Source organism: Danio rerio, chromosome 21 (assembly GCF_052040795.2).
Source record: "Danio rerio strain M-AB ecotype USA chromosome 21, GRCz13ab, whole genome shotgun sequence".
Lineage (NCBI taxonomy): Eukaryota > Metazoa > Chordata > Actinopteri > Cypriniformes > Danionidae > Danio > Danio rerio.
In genome coordinates, this window is record NC_141041.1 from 45,583,046 (window position 1) to 45,600,277 (window position 17,232).

The 17,232-nt window shown below is 39.1% G+C and overlaps 2 protein-coding genes across 3 annotated transcripts in view; both read right to left on the reverse strand.

Annotated features, from left to right (window-relative positions):
• The window catches only part of pcyt1bb (phosphate cytidylyltransferase 1B, choline b), a 658,357-nt gene that overhangs the window by 102,662 nt on the left and 538,463 nt on the right, over positions 1-17,232 (reverse strand). The window lies entirely within an intron of this gene.
• apbb3 (amyloid beta precursor protein binding family B member 3) overlaps positions 8,986-17,232 on the reverse strand; it is a 67,008-nt gene continuing 58,761 nt past the window's right edge. Inside the window, exons 8-13 of one of the 2 annotated variants that reach the window (XR_015520745.1) lie at positions 16,946-17,033; positions 15,795-15,878; positions 13,327-13,442; positions 10,917-11,096; positions 9,896-10,794; positions 8,986-9,333 (exon numbers count right to left, since the gene is read on the reverse strand). Coding sequence is in view for 1 of the 2 variants with exons in the window: in XM_087301946.1 (XP_087158072.1) it covers positions 10,570-10,794; positions 10,917-11,096; positions 13,327-13,442; positions 15,795-15,878; positions 16,946-17,033 (693 nt within the window). In the remaining variant the exon portion in view is untranslated. Of the gene's footprint in view, positions 10,795-10,916; positions 11,097-13,326; positions 13,443-15,794; positions 15,879-16,945; positions 17,034-17,232 lie in introns of both variants that reach the window. The other variant, XM_087301946.1, reaches the window with a different exon arrangement.

A 17,232-nucleotide genomic window follows, 5' to 3' on the forward strand; every position in this document is an offset into this window, starting at 1 on the left:
GAAAGGCGATGATAATAGTTAAACATGGCAGTTTCTTCATCTTTAAGGTTGCCGAAACAATCATTTGCTTCTTAGTTTTTTTGGCTTCTCCTTTGTTTTTTTGCGCATCACTCTTGCATTTGTTCGTTTCTAAAAGGATCGGATGTCAGAAGCACTTCAATGATCATGCGCACGTTATTATCATCGACTCAAGAAGTTTGTTATTTTAAATATAGATGCGACAATAATAGATGCGAGAAAGCGAAACTGCTCGCGTTTTAGACAGCCTTGTAAAAACTACAAGGGTAGATTCTGCTCTTTTTGGCTTTGTGGCTGTTCATCAAGACAACGACAAGATTTGTTTGAGCTTGGGTCAACCATGGCACGTTATTATATGTATATAATAGGGATGTAACAATATTGTAAATACCGCAATAGTAATTTTTTTTCGATATTACCGTAGGCGCATGACTCAATAAAACTATATTTCTGAGAAAAGTTTGCTCAGGCGAATGAAGCGAACGGGAGGAAGCGGGAACTACAATTCCCATCAGCCTAGTCGTGGCCATCATCCTTTGCGGTCTGTCACTACAGATCCAGTAATGCGGAAATGGAGTGTGTTGCTAGTAGGGGGGAAGAAAAAGAGCTGGAAATGATCGAACCTAAAGCGGGTTTTAAATCGGATGTGTGGAAGCATTTCGGTTTCTTTCTTAAAAGATACGAAAAAGGAAAAAAGGTGACAGACAAAGAAAAAAACGGTATGCAGGCACTGCCAGACTGTGGTGAAATATAAGTCGGGGAATACGACTAAAACCAGTCATGGGGACTGCAGAACACAGCACACTGCTCAGATTGATGCAGACATTGACTTGTACCGTAAAGAGACCTCTATCTCACTCATGGCTTGTCCTCTCAAGTGGTGGAAAGACAATGCACAGCGTTACCCACTGCTGTCAACCTTGGCTAAATCATATCTCTCTGTCCCAGAAACCTCAGTCCCAAATGAGAGGGGTTTTTCTGTTGCAGGGGACATGCCCAGAGATCCCAGCTTTTACCAGATTATAGTTATATGATAATTTTCCTTAAAAAACCCATCTCTATCTAAGTGAGTGATTGATTAAATGTTGAATGTGATGAGATTTCAACAATACTAAATTGAAACTTTTTTTTAATACGATTTAATAGTTTTTTGTTATTAAAATTGAAAAATTGAAGTTCCTGTTTCGAAACGTACAGATAGATGGCTAATTTGTATGTCATTGATATGTTCAGTGCTAAGGTAAATAAACACTTTTGGCACTTTTTTCGAGTCTTTTCATTAGTTTTGTTTTTCCTGTAAATTATTCAATAAATACCGTACCGTGCCATTCACACCGAGGTATTATCGTACCGTGAATTTTTGATACCGTTACATCCCTAGTATATAATATTACAGTGTAATGTCTCAACTGTGTATTTAAAGCATGGCGCTTCCTTTGTTTTCATTCTGGTTTGTTGCGAGTGACGTATCTCTGTAAACCAATAGCGTTCAGTTGCATGTCTCGCTTCTTCTTTTGGTACCCTTTTGTCATGCTAGGTACCCAAAAAGTGGTATGGTACGGTTTGCTTTTAGGCACCTTTTGACAGTGGAATAGACCATAAAAGCATAATGAACTGAACCGCACTGCACCATACAGTGGAAACGGGCCATAAGATTTTGAGATGCTAAGCTCTTTGTCCCAGTGTAGACAGGTATTGTGCATGTATGTCTATTTTCAAAAGAAAATTCAGTGCCTTGAAACTGAAAGTACCTAATTCCCTGTCAGTGGAAATTTCTCTCAATAGACTATGTAATGAATGACAACAGAGGCAGAGATTCAAGCAGTTTAATGTCCCGACACACTCCACCAAACGGTGGACACAAGTCGGCATGTCCTTCTGATTAATAACAACAATAACAAACACAAAGAATAATACAAAACCTTTTACATGACATCCTAGTTTTGTGCTGAAATACTGCAAATATATATAGAGAGAGATTTCTTTACAGAGAGTATAAATAGGAAAAAATAAGAAACACAAGGTGCTACATGACCGTTAACTAAAACTATCAGTTAAACTGTCTTCTCAAGGCTTCTCGTCAAAGATCTTACATGCTGAAGAGTTGTCCGTCTCTAAACTTCCCCTTTCATTTTAGCATTAAGGAGACCTGAGTTCATTGGTGATATAATACATATGTTTGTTTGTTTTTTTCAATAAAGGAAGGAGCAGTTGCATATAATAGATATAGCATCATACAACATCCTTCAGTATAGCATTCGTGTGGGTGCTCAAGTGCATCTCAGATCAACATGCGCTGAGGTCCGATGCTTCAAAGAGCTCGTTACATTCAGATCATTGCAAGCGCAAGGGCTCACGGCTTTGCTGCAGATTTTGTGTTATAAATATTTGGGAGTAAATCTCGTGTTTTAGGGTATATTCACATGAGCATATTTGAGTTTTTTTTTTTTTGTCAGAACATTGAAATTCATAAGTGCACACCTTTAAGCCCAAAGTATACTTCCGTTTTTACGCATAGCCAAGGCTCTCCAACACAAATTTCATCAGACAAGTGTGAATGTACTAGTATTTACAGATCGTACGTAATTAAAAGGCACAGTGTGTCATTTTTACAGAGGGAGTGTATTCACAACAACCAAAGTTGTAACTTGATGATGCCATGTGTGGAATCATGGGAGTTGTGGTCTTCATTATATACAGGGCTCCTGTCGAAATTCATTTTCATGGATATGTTCAAATGTTCAGAACTTTTTATCGTATTATGATGAAAAGTAAAGCTGTCAAAGTAAAACGAGGCCACTAAAGCTATTGCTGTGTATAAGAAGCAGTGCTGCTTTACCACACTAAGGCCGTACTCACACTATACAGTTGCCTCGAACCGGGCCAAAGCACGCTTGTCCCCCCTCCCGTCTCCCCTGATGGCCCGCGCGCACAACACAAACGGGCTTCGGCACGCTTACGTCATCGCTGCTGCGCTGTTCAGTGAGAAGCACTCTCTCACTCAGCAGCACAGTGGAGATTTCTCTAGTTATATCGTTTCAGTTGTTTGATATGCAGTCAAACATTTCGCCAAACAGTCCTTAGGGATGCGGGGACACGCAGTCAGATATTTCGCCGAACAGATCCGCCACTTTTGGCGCTCATAAACAATCATAAAGCCCTCGTGCTGCAGGAATGAGGAGGTCTGCTGAAGGCGCGCCGCTGTCGTGCAGTGAGGGTTTTGCGTCTTTAATAAACTACGGCAGTTTGCGTTCACTGAACAGTAAGAATGATTAATAAATCCATATGAAACAGCCCCTTAAAAGTCACGTCTCGCTTTCAGTTTCGGGCTTTGGCGCATTTTGCACTTACACACAAGCGTACCACGCCAAAGTCCAAGTGTACCGCACTCAGGCACACCTCTTCCAACCGGGCCAGGGCCGGCCAAATGAACTGTGCTTGAGCCCGATTCAGCGCACTCACACTTCTCAAACAATCCGGGAAACGGGCCTGGGCACGGTACGGATGACATAGTGTGAGTAGGCCCTAAATACATTTTAGGCTTCTGTTATAATATTGCTCTGTGTACATAATAAAATCATCTATGGTGTGTCCATTTCCCTGATTTCAATAAAACCAAACCGGAAATTAAGGATGTTTTTTTCATTGTCATGGCCACACGGGACACGGTCCATGTCACTAGTTAAAGTTACTTATTTTTTAGGATTTGAACACTCTTTGACACATTTGGGATAATTGGTTTTGGGATATTCACTTTTCCTCAGGTCAACATGCTAATGAGAATTAAAGAATAAACGTTTAAAAGCGGGGAAAAATAAACTTTCAGTTTAGCATTTTTCTTATTCCTACAACATTTGTGTAACTTATTTATTTACCTGCCCGCAGTATTTACTATTTATATATCTATTTATGCAGGAATTTGTAGATTTTTATATCCATTTATTTATTTGCATATTTATTAACTTACTATTTTCTTTATGCAGGAATTTATAGATTTGTTTACTCATTTAATTATAAATTTGCGTATTTATTTATTGTTTTTGTAGAATTCGTCTTCCATACCCAATGACCTCCATACTAGGAAAAAAAGTCAACAGGTGTCAGCAGAGGATCTGTTTGATCACAACTTTCTTCAAAGATAACTCCATTTGTGTTCAACAACGGTAAAAAACTCAAATGCTGTAGGTTTGTGAAAACTGAAGGCTGAATAAGTGATGATGAATTTATGAATTTTTTGATAGACTATCTCTTTAAATGAGTACAACAACAGTCTTATAAATCAAAAACCTAAGGAGAACTATAGACACTGAACAATGATGAATCTTTCTAGTAAGCATCCGCTGAGCGCCTGTTTGTGCTCACTATCAAATGGATCTATTTTTGGAACTAGAGCTCTGAACAAACATAAAAAAGAAGTATACTTTGAGCTATGTTTTATTAATATTATTTTACAAATCCTCCAAGTACATCCTTAGCTAGTTTTTACAGTCTAAAACCTTCTGGTTGTGTTCTTGAGTACCAAGCAAAAGCCTTGAATTTCCAGGCATGTGCAAAATCATGCAGCGGTGGCACTAAACTGAGGGCCCCACAAACCAGAAGGATTATAACAAGCAATGTGTGTGTCTTTTAAGGGTCACTGATATTTCCTAATCTGCATTTCTCCGCTCACACTAGAAACAACGACATCGACACATCTAAAGCACAACTCTTGCACGATGTTAATTGAGGTCTCTTTGTTGTTGTTGTGGGTGAAGATTTCTCTGTTTGTTCATAATGGAGTTACGACGACCTTGAAAATTCTGAGCTTCGTTTGATGTTGAAGGTGTATTACAACAAGACCCTTTTCCACAAATGCTTTACTGTTTATCTACGCATATTTCTAGTAGGTTCGAGGCTATATTCACTTTTTGACCATAAACGTGACCTAAACTGAAAATCTCTACCATCTAGATATTAGTCATACACAGGTCACTGTACATCTATATTTGTTATCAAAATATATCACACATTGAGATCTGACTGCAATATATATGTCTTATTGCACAACATACTGTTGGTTGGTTGTTTTTTTGATGTTGGTATCGTTTATTTCTGATTCCATATGGCATCCAGTGTTACTGTTCAATCTAAGTTAATAGAGTAAATTACATTTCACAGACAATATTGCTGGTTACCTTGTCTTTTCCTTACCAGTGAAAAAAATGAAAGCAGAATTGAGTGATGCGCCTCTGAGCAATATATTGCAAGAGTTTTAGATGAAAGTATACTTGTGTCTGTTTGATGCATAGAGCTTTTGTCAAGTAAAAGACCCAGATATACTTCACTCTACATCTTCTGCCAAGACTTGTGCACAGTTGTATGCTCACACCAAAAGTATTCTTCCACTGTGCCTTTCAGAATATATATATATATATATATATATATATGGATGTATGTTTATATTTGTATATATATATATATATATATATATATATATATATATATATATATATATATATATGGATGTATGTTTATATTTGTGTATATATATATATATATATATATATATATATATATATATATATATATATATATATATATATATATATATATATATATATGTATATATATGTATATATATATATATATATATATATATATATATATATGTATATATGTATATATATATATATATATATATATATATATATATGTATATATATATATATATATATATATATATATATATATATATATATATATATATATATATATATATATATATATATATCATGTTTTGGTCTTCGATTAATATCACGCAATCATGTAATGCAGTTTCGCAAGTAAGAGTGTGACCGCCGTTTTACTGTCAGAAAAACTGTAAGTTAGAGGAACTTGATAAAAAAAAATACTCACCTGTCAGAACTTCAACAACACAGCTGAATCTAAACAGGAAGGATTTGTCACTTTTAGGCGTCTCCCAAAATATTTCCGCTGTGGTCTGCTGTATTTGCAGCACGTTTCTATATTTGCATGTATTGTGAGAATTTGTGTGCAGGTGTGAAGATGTTTTTTTTTTTCAACTTGCAGTGTGTTTGGGCTTTCTTAGACACTGTGTTGACTTTTGTAATCTATGTATAGCTTTAAGAACTAAGTGATGACATTGAGAGGTAAGGGGTTAATGCGACCCCTGATGCTTTGCGAGTTCTTCACATGTTTTCAGCTAGAATAAAGGTGATCCTGTTGCTCTGTTAAGTCAAGTGTGTTCATTAAACTATTACAACTGTCTTGTGGAACTTTGATGTCAGACTGTTTGCGAACTGGAGCAAAACATGGACAGTGGAAAAATACTTTCAGGATAAGGGTGCAATAAATGGAAAGCAGCAAGGGTCACGGTGGGTGTGTTCACACTTATATCTCATTTCAGTCATGATTCACTGAGTATTTGGTTTTTATAACCTAACCCAAATAAATATCTGGTTGAAAATGTGTTTCTTGATCCAAAATCCAAAACCATGCCAGACATACTGGGCTGAACACACTTGCTGTACTGTATGTGTGTAGATATATATATATATATATATATATATTAGGGGTGTAACGATACACCAAAGGCACGGTTCGGTTCGGTTCACGGTTTTGGAGCCACGGTTCGGTTCGGTACGGTTCGGTTTCTGTTTGCTGTGGGGTTAGGGTTGATGTCATGTTAACAGCAATGCTAAGAGAAAATTCACTTAATAACAAGAACATCTTAACTTTTTCTTTATTAACTTTGTCATCACATTTTTAGTACAGTCAGGATACCCGAGTAAACAACTAAAATTAAATAAATACCTCCAATATAGACTAGTCAGAAAAAAAACTATTCTCTTTAGTGCAGCCATCTTAACTAAGTAAACTAAAATTAAATAAATAACTGCAGTGTAGACTAGTGAAAGATCTTCTTCAAAAACACCATAATATCCACATTCTCCGATGAGAGACTTGATCGCTGTGCAGACACAGACGCTCATTTTTGATTATCTATGGTTTCAGTTAGATAGATAGGTTTCCGTTTAAATTAATGAAAAAATATACATATAATGTGTTTGTAAAGTGTTTTTACATGACATATTCACCAGTAAAATACATTGCAGTTGTGTCAGAAACTAATGTTAGGGTTGTAGCCGGCTGTATGTTTGCCTCTCGATCTCTCTCTCTCTCTCTCCCGCTCCCTCTATGCCGGTCATTTCTGTAGGTCCGCCTTCATGACAGCTGCTGCCTGTCATTTCTGTAGGTCCGCCTTTTTGACAGCTGATTGGTCAGGAGACCGATCTATCATCATTTGGTGACGCAGCGCGGGAATGTGAAAAGCAATTCAGGAAGAGCGGGAGAGAGAGCGCTTTTTCCTTTGATCTCGTTTTTCGTGTATTATTCTGACATGATTATGATTTTCGTTGTTTTTGCTTAACTTTCGTTTGGGCAAAATTATTTTGCATTACTTTAGCCCACTTTAAGTAATTTTGTGAGGTTTGTACATTTTTATTTCAATTGATTTGTATATTATTTTTTGGATCCGCTCCTTCCCGACAATATAGGCTGTTCACTCTTAGTGTAAGGTGAATAGGGAAAATGTCATACGATTTCCATTTTGCAAACACGTAGAAAATGTATTGCTAAAGACATCAGGTAAGAGGTGAAGGTCATCTTTGTTTATTTTTTTCAGTATAGGGAAGAATGCGGCGCACGGCGCTGAAGACCTTTTTTTTCTTTTCATCAGTTTTAGCGAGGTAAGAGGGGTTATTCATGAGTTAGAATTGTTTTATTATATTTATTTATTTTGTTTGTCTTCACTATCACCCCCTTGCTCGAGTTTAACTAATTTTTGTTTGATACTTTTGTTTGAATTTGCTACTTTATTATATTATTTTTATTAGTGTAAATATTTCTCTTTTTTTGTATATTTGGGCATTATTCTGGTTTCACTTTTGTACATTAAATCACTTTTGTTGGCAGTTTGTTGCTTACACCCTCACATTGTGAAATTACCACACTTTTAAAATGTTTTTCCTTACAAGTAAGTTTCGTGAAACAGTTAAGACAGACAGGCAGGCGCTTTGTCTACGACACGAATTCTATTCCTGTACTCAACTGGAAAACCAAAATGTTTCCACACAGATGACTTAAATGTGTCTGGGGGATCTGCAATCTCAGTACTATGTAAAGCAGCCATCCTGCGTCCAGTAGTAACAAGTGTGATGCTCACTCAAGTCACATGACATGACATGCACTAAAATACTAACTTTAGAATATAATATTTAGAACAAAACCTCATCATTACTAAAAAAATGTAATTAAATGTGATAATAAAGATGTGTTTAAATTGGTTCAATTAGTTAGAGACAAGTGACGTCAACCTCAATAATGGGCAGCAGGGGGAGTGAGAGTACCGCGATACGCCACGAGAGTTTCGCGATACGTATCGTGGCTGGTGTATCGCGATATTTCGGTTCGGTTATAATATCGTTACACCCCTAATATATATATATATATATATATATATATATATATATATATATATATATATATATATATAAACACACACACACACACACACACACACACACGCACGCACGCACACACACACAAGTCTTTTTCATGCTTTGCAGATAGGTCAGTAGAGATACGACAGGAAAGCTCGGGTAGAGAAAAGGGAGTGTGGTCGACTGTTAGGTAGGAATCAATCTCAAGTCACCCAAAGCACATTTGCAGTACATGCCTGAGCATTTAACCACAAGGCTAGTCGCACTGACCATGTCTTTGTATTTTGTATCAGCTGAGAACTTGTGAAATACGTAAGGGAGTCAAAACAGTGCTAGAATTTCTCCATAGCACAAATGAAGATCTTCTGCTAGGTGACGCATTTCTTGAAAAAAAGAGAAAAAGTGAAGGAGAAAGAGAAAAAAAAAGTTATGTTTGAGCATTCCATCCTTGTCCTATCCTATCATGTTTTATTTTTGGTTCAATTAGATGTCTTTGGTCCCTGTTCTGTTCTATTTTTAGTTTGTTGCACAAGGTTTGGATGGAAGCGTTTGTACTTGAATCTGTATTCAGTGGTGTTGATGTATTGGTCTTGGTGTAGCACAGATCTCCTATCCTGCTGCTGTTTCGATTATTATTTATGTTTCATCAAACATTCACATATCTGCAAATGAGTTGACTAAGACAGGACAAATTATCTATTTCCAAAACTTATTGTTTCTTATGCCATTAAGTAATGGAATCACTTGTTTTACAATCTATGTGTGCCTGGGCTACCTTGTTGAATGACTTAACACTAAAGGCTGATTTATACTTCTGCGTCAAACACCGGCGTATGCTACGGCGCTGACGCATAGCCCTTCGCCGTGGCCGTTGCCGTCACTGACGTGCACCTCTCAAAAAAATGTAACTACACGTTGCAACAACGCGTAGCGCAAGCTCTGTGATTGGTCGGCTTGGTAGCGCTGACGAGTCGGGGCGGGACCGAGAGCCGCGCGAATAGCGCGAACCCAATAGAGCGATTGTTTACAAGTGTGGAGTCCCGTGAAGGAGCTCCGGATGGAAAGTTTTGTTTTGTGTTTACCTCATAGTTAAAGTTGTTGCACGTCCGCCGGTTCCTGCCTCAAAATGAGCGAGTTTGAGCCACTTGTACATCCCGGAAGTGTTCAGGAAAAGCAAAACAGCAGAGAAGAAACTCAACACAGAGGAACATTAACACCTCACCGCCAACTAGCGTTTCGGAAGTGTTAATGCAGACCAACAGAGACAGCACGCAGAAGTATAAATGCACAGCCACGCGCGTTGCATGCGCCGTGGGTTACGGCGGTCACTTGACGCAGAAGTATAAATCAGGCTTAATGTGCTAAAATATGTGTACCCTGGCAAGGTTTTGATGGAAGCATTCAAACTTATTTAAATTAACCGCAGTAACAGGTTAGTCACACCATTGTTCGTTTTAACCAAAAGAAAACCTGCCAAGTGTGAACACACCCTGAAAAATCCCCACAGCGAATACTACAGACTCATGATTTATCTGGAACAAACAGATGAGCAAAACGATACAAGGATTGTTTGCACTGCCAGACGCAGATGAACGCCAAAATCACCTGTTAATAGGAGCCCTCTAATACTACACGACCTGCCAAACACAGACTGACTGGGGGTTACTATAGAATGTGTTTGCTGGCATGAGTCTGGGTCTGTCTGTGCAGTGTGAACTAGACTGATTACACAAGTCAGATTTGAGGTCAAGAACTGTTGTAGAACAGCAGAGCGTCTGGGGTTCTGTCAGTCTTGGAATGTGAGAGCACAGCACCTCAATGTCATTAAAACACTGTTCTGCACACCTACATTCAGATTTGTCAATCCTCAAAAACACACTTATTAAGGGCAATAAGGTGGGTTTTTAGTGAGGTCATACTGGGGAAATTAAGTTGGATTAAAAAATGCCAAAGGCAAAGGATACTCTTATTTTTAAGCCTTCTTAACCTTCATGTTCATTTCTTCCGTCTCTACATCTCCTCCCCATCACAGTGCACACAGTCGCTGTTGTTAGGGAGTGGATACCGCAGCATGTTTATTCCGAAATGTCTCAAAAAATGCCAGCATGCCCTTCTTCACACTGGGAGAGGTCATTTTGGAGGCTGTGTGTCCTTGATATCGTGGTGGGAAACTGGAGCCATCCATGGAGTTGGCTCGTTTGACTTTGGAGCCTGCCCTCCATATCTTGGGCCTCACAGGAGGAGTCTGTGCCACCAAACATTTCTGGTACTGAACCTGAAGAGGGCACCAGACATTTACAACAGAAAGATATGCCACGGAATTCCACAATATCATGAAACTGTAACCTTTTACCAGTTCTGTAGTGTGAAAGTCAAATAAATGTAGTATCAGCTCACCATGCATGCAGCCTGGACTGCCTCGGAGATGATCCCGGCATCGGGCTCACACCAAAACACATGGCATTCAAAACGCTGGGTTCCAGCATCTACTATGACTGCAAAAGTGTGCGTGTCATGACCCACACCTAGGAAAGTCAAGTAGCGTACTTGAGATTCCCAGAATGGGTCGTCTCCATCCTGAAACAAAGCAAGAGGGAAAGAAGAAGTGGAAAACAGACATGATTATATTCAGAAATGAAAACTAGTCATACTGTTTCTGCACAGTTTGTTTGCTATGCATAGTAATATGCATCTTTTCGTTATGCTTTACTAAATTGTGTTTATGCAGTGGACTTAAATTTCATTTTAAATGGAATTAGATCATGAATTATCTAAAATAGTGTTAATAATATATTCTTGACTCTTTTTTTTTTTTTTTTAAAGGACCAAATCTATGTGTGGCGACGCAGTGGCGCAGTAGGTAGTGCTGTCGCCTCACAGCAAGAAGGTCGCTGGGTTGCTGGTTCAAACCTCGGCTCGGCTCGACTCGAGTTGGTGTTTCTGTGTGGAGTTTGCATGTTCTGCCTGCAATCGCGTGGGTTTCCTCCTGGTGCTCCGGTTTCCCCCACAGTCCAAAGACATGCGGTACAGGTGAATTGGGTTGGCTAAATTGTCCGTAGTGTATGAGTGTGTTAATAAATGAGTGTGTGGATGGTTCCCAGAGATGGGTTGCGGCTGGAAGGGCATCCGCTGCATAAAAACGTACTGGATAAGTTGGCGGTTCCTTCTGCTGTGGCGACCCCTGATTAATAAAGGGACTAAGCCAACAAGAAAATGAATGAATGAAATCTATGTGCGCCAGGGCTACCTTTTTATGACTTAACACTAACGTGCTAAAATATGTGCACCCTGGCTACTTTGCTGATAGCTCATCAAGGATCTACCAATGGATCTAATCTCACTATATTCATTAAATGTGCTATTTAATAATATTGTCTCTATCTAACGACATATTCCCCGACTTCCCCGGTCTTTTGAATCTATGAGCTGTTCTCAGGTAACTTGTTTTGGCTGAGCACAAAGATAAGTTAATATAATAAATTAATGTAACCACGTACACGGATTCTTCATATTGACTGATTGCTTACCTTTATTTTCTATATAGTATAAACCAGGGTTTTTCAAAGTCTAAGACAGTGGGCCTCCCTTTTGACACAACTTATCCATTGGCGCCCCCCTCCTCCCAAACACGCACGCACACACGCACACATATACATATATACAGTATACATAAAGACACAGACAGATGTCAGACTGTTAACTCACTTTTATCATCATTTGCATGAAAGTGCAATTATTTACAGAGTAATAACAAGTATTTTAATATAACGTTTTTAAAACTAGGATGATGAATAGAACAGATCCAAGAACTGTCCATCCCAGTCAAAACAGTCGAAGTTTAGCGGGTCTCATGCTGTCATTAGCCAAAATATCTTGACAAACCACACTTAAAGGTCGTGGTTCATCAGCTGGTCCTGTCCACGTAAATCCTAAACTCAAAGACTGATCATCATATAGTCGTCTTTTGGGTTTAAGCCCTGAACTTAAAGGCTTTGATTCGGGGGGTCTAAGAAACCGATCCATTGTATTAGCAGGCATATACCTGTATTGGCGGTCTTGCCAACAGAAGCGAATTCACAGCTATGGCCTTCTGGGTAAAAAAGGTTTTCTTATTTTTGACGTATTCTTTTTTTTTTAGCTTTATTTAATTAAAACATTTAAAAATAATAAAAAATACATATAATAATTAAACATTATTTAATATTTTTTCCGCGCCTCCCCTGACATGCTCTGGCGCCCCCCAGGGGAGGCGCGCCTCACACTTTGAAAACCCCTGGTATAAACCTATCGTACGTTATACTTTTATAATGGCCATTATTGATTATTAAAAATGATATTCAGAGTTATGAATTGTTTGATTAGAGTTGGAGCTAAACTGTGCAGGACACTGGCCCTCCGGGACCGAGTTTGCCCACCCTTGGGCTAGGACATTGGATAGGACATTTCAGCCTGTGTGCCCAACAGAGTTTCATGACAGAACTTTGGATTAAGTTAGATAGTAGGTGAGAGTAGATCTTTTGCAGTTGTTTTTAATTGCTCCTGACTGTTTACACTATGAAATTAATCTGATGTGACGCATCTTTAACTAACTTTTGAAATTTGGCCTGTTCAAAACATTTTAAACTTTGCACCAGTATCTTGTGTTTTCAGCTTATGACAACTTACATGAAAACATTTATTCGAAAATATGAATATTGCAAAAATATTAATGCTACACATTCAAAGGAGTATTAGTATTAGAAGCACAGTATGCAATACAAATGAAGGGCAGTGAAAAGCCTCAATATCACTTGCTATATATTCTTACCTCTCCTCTCCATAAAGACAGAACTGTATCAGACACATGGATGACTATTGGCTCCCACTCATCTCTGTCTCTGGAGTGCATGATGCTCTCAATAGCTCTGTTCAACACTTCCATTCCTGCCACACAATAATCACAAACCCACACAATATGTCAACTCCAGGACCATATTTTTGACATTGTAAGCATGCATTCCTCATCTGGAATTCACTCTTTACAGTGCATCCGGAAATGATTCATAGTGATTCACTTTTTCCACGTTTTTTTTTTTATGTTAGAGCCTTATTTCAAAATGGGTTCAATTCATTTATTTCCTCGAAATTCTACACGCAATACCCCTTGATGACAATATGAAAAAATATTTTTTGAAATTGTTGCAAATTTATTAAAAATAAAAAACCTGAAAAATCACATATACCTAGTATTCACAGCCTTCGCCCAATACTTTGTTGATGCACCTTTGGCAGCAATTAAAGCCTAAAGTCTTTTCGAATATGATGCTACAAGCTTGGCACACCTGTCTTTGGGAATTTTTGCCCATTCCTCTGTGCAGTTTCTCTCAAGCTCTATTAGGTTGGATGAGAAGCGATGGTGTACAGCCATTTTCAGATCTCCCCAGAGATGTTCAATAGGATTTAGGTCTGGGCTCTGGCTGGGCCACTGAAGGACATTCACCGAGTTGTTGTGAAAGTCACTGAAAGATGAACAGTCGCCCCAGTCTGAGGTCAAGAGCACTCTGGAGCAGGTTTTCATTCAGGATGTCTCTGTACATTGCTGCATTCATCTTTCCCTCTATCCTGACTAGTCTTCCAGTTCCTGCTGCTGAAGAACATCCCCACAGCATGATGCTGCCACCACCATGCTTCACTGTAGGCATGGTATTAGCCTGGTGATGAGCGGTGCCTGGTTTTCTCCAAACGTAACGCCTGGCATTCACTCAAAGCGTTCAATTTTAGTCTCATCAGACCAGAGAATTTAGTTTCTTATGGTCTGAGAATCCTTCAGATGCCTTTTGGCAAATATCAGGTGGGGAGTGGCTTCTGTCTGGCCAATCTACCATAAAGGCCTGATTGGTGGATTGCTGCACAGATGTTTGTCCTTGTGTAAGGTTCTCACTCTCCACAGAAGGAGCTCAGACAAAGTGAACATCAAGCTATTGATCACCTCCCTGACTAAGGCCCTTCTCCCCCGATCACTCTGCTTAGATGGCTGGCCAGCTCTAGGGAGAGTCCTGGTGGTTTCAAGCATTTTCCACTTACGAATAATGGAGACCACTGTGCACATTGGGACTTTCAGAGCGGCAGAAATTTTTCTGTAACCTTCCCCTTCCCTTGTACCTCGAGACAATCTTGTCTTGGAGGTGTACAGACAATTCCTTTGACTCCATGCTTGGTTTGTGCTTTGCCATGCACTGTCAACCCTGGGACCTTATATAGACAGGTGTATGCCATTTTAAATCAAGTCCAATCAACTGAATTTACCACAGGTGAACTCCAATTAGGCTGCTAAAACATCTCAAGAATGATCAGTGGAAACAGAATGGACCTGAGCTCAATTTAGCGATTTACAGCAAAGGCTGAGAATACTGTTGTACATGTGATTTTTCAGCTTTTTTATTTTGAATAAATTTGCAACAATTTAAAAAAATCTTTTTCACATTGTCATCAAGGGGTATTGTGTGTAGAATTTTGGGGAAATAAATAAATTCAATTCATTTTGGAATAAGGCTGTAACATAAAAAAATGTGGAAAAAGTGAAGTGCTATGTGTTTTTAGCACAGATCTGGTTTTGGCTTTGGTACTGACTATGTCACCAGCTCGGTCCCTGTCATTCCCCTCACTGGCCAGCAGAGGTCTCTCTCACTGGACTTTTAAGCACTACATCCCCCAGAAGCCCCGTGTCTGTCACTGATTGCGATGCACCTGACTCTCATCACATGCACATACATAAGCAGCATTCACGCTCACATCTTTGCAAAGTCTTGTTTGCCCAGTGAACATTACCGAGCGTTTTTCCTTGTATCCTGTTTGATCTCCTGTTACTGACCCGGACTGCTCTCAACCTTATTCTCCTCGCTGCTTGCCCCGACCCTCAGCTTTCCTCTCCGTTACTGAATTCCGCTGCCAGCCCTGACCTACGCCTGTTTCAACGATCAAAGAGTGTTTACTGCTAGCCTTTCAACTCCTTATGCCTGATCTTCATGTGAGTGTCTCTAACAGCACTTGGTGTGTGTTCCTAATTCACTTGTGTTTAATAAACATACTGCAGATGGATCCCCCTGTGTCAGCCTCCTCGTTACAGACTAATCTAATGTACTTACGTAAATGCCTTATTGTACAACATCTCATAGACAGTATCAATTTAAAAGAGAGCTGTGTGAGGAGTGTACGCATTTTGAGCACCATACTCACACAGATAGTGTTAAAGAGGTTTATTACTCTAGATCTCTGAATAGCCCAAATCCTACTCACCCATCGCTCTGGATACTGGCAGGTTTCCAATGTACTCCACCTCAAACTTCTGCACCCTTTGCCTCACTGCTTCCAAGAAGTCGACTGGAAAGCACATATCAAACATTCTCAAAGACTACAATTTAGAGTACTGTCAACCTGACACTTATGTTTAAAGGGTCACGAAACACCAAAACACATTTATTTGAGCTGTTGACAGTCGTATATGTGTCCCACACAGCTAAAAACACTATTAGGACACCTATATTTCACTAAAAAGTGTAAATTGGTTGTTTTTGCGTTATTTCAAGCAAATTCGTACTTCCAGTTTGAAACGAATTTTTGAATTTTTGTTTTAATTTTCTCTCTGTGAGAGCTCAGCTGGAGTCACGTGTGGATTAACAGTGTACGCAACGCTCGACAACAATAACTTACGTGTCTAAGGAGGATTATTGTTTACCTGAGAGCTGTTCTCATCTGCAAACGCTGAGATCCGGATTCGCTTGTAGTCTTCTCTTAATAAAGACGCGGCTCTAATTGCTGGTGATTGTCCTGTCTCTACAGATTTGGTAAGTGAGCGACCAGTGCTCTTTGTTTATTCAGTTTGTTCATATCGAACTAAGTTAACTATTGCACCGAGTGTAAACATGTTAGCACCACAACCAAACTTTAACCTCGTGTAGGATTTTCACTGCATTTTGTGACCGAAATAACACACTAACACACTAACTTCTGACACTACCTACCAGCATTTCCGGGAAATGCTGATGGTTTTTTTCTAATTACACGCTTAGAGCAGTTTCTTGAATCAAATATCTCGTTTGTCGCGAGGGGCATGAATGAATTCCCTGAATGAAAGAGCCAAACTGCAGATAAAATCCACTATTTAATAATTTGGCAAATAATTCGACTACAGATGTCCATGTAAACACAGTCACTTTCTCCCCTGTGTGCGTGTGTGTGTTTTGACTCTGAAACTCAGCGCGTGCCCAAATAGACACTCCCACACCATGCCTCTTTAGTTCCTACGACACTCCCCCCTAAACAAAGCTGGACACGCCCACTTTTCTGACTTTTTCCAAAGTAGAGGTGTGAAAACACCCTGCTGAAATGAGGGGGTTTCATGGCCCTTTAAGAGATACTACTCTAAAAAAAGATTGCTGGTGTCATACCTTGACGGGGCAAGTCCTCTGGAGAGATGCTCTCCATGGTGAGAGAGCGGGCCATAGATGGTTGCAATGCTGCCTTTTCCGTCATAATCTGCTCAAACACACCAATCACAATCAAGAATTGACTAATGCACAGTGGAGTCTTTAAAATATGTAAATTTATGAGCACAGAATTCTGATTTTGCTTATATTAAACCCTCCTGTTGTTTTAAAATTCTGGAGACACCACTCTCTGTTCAGGTCAAAAATGACCCGACTTCATATGTTTTTTGAATGTCCACTTATCAGTA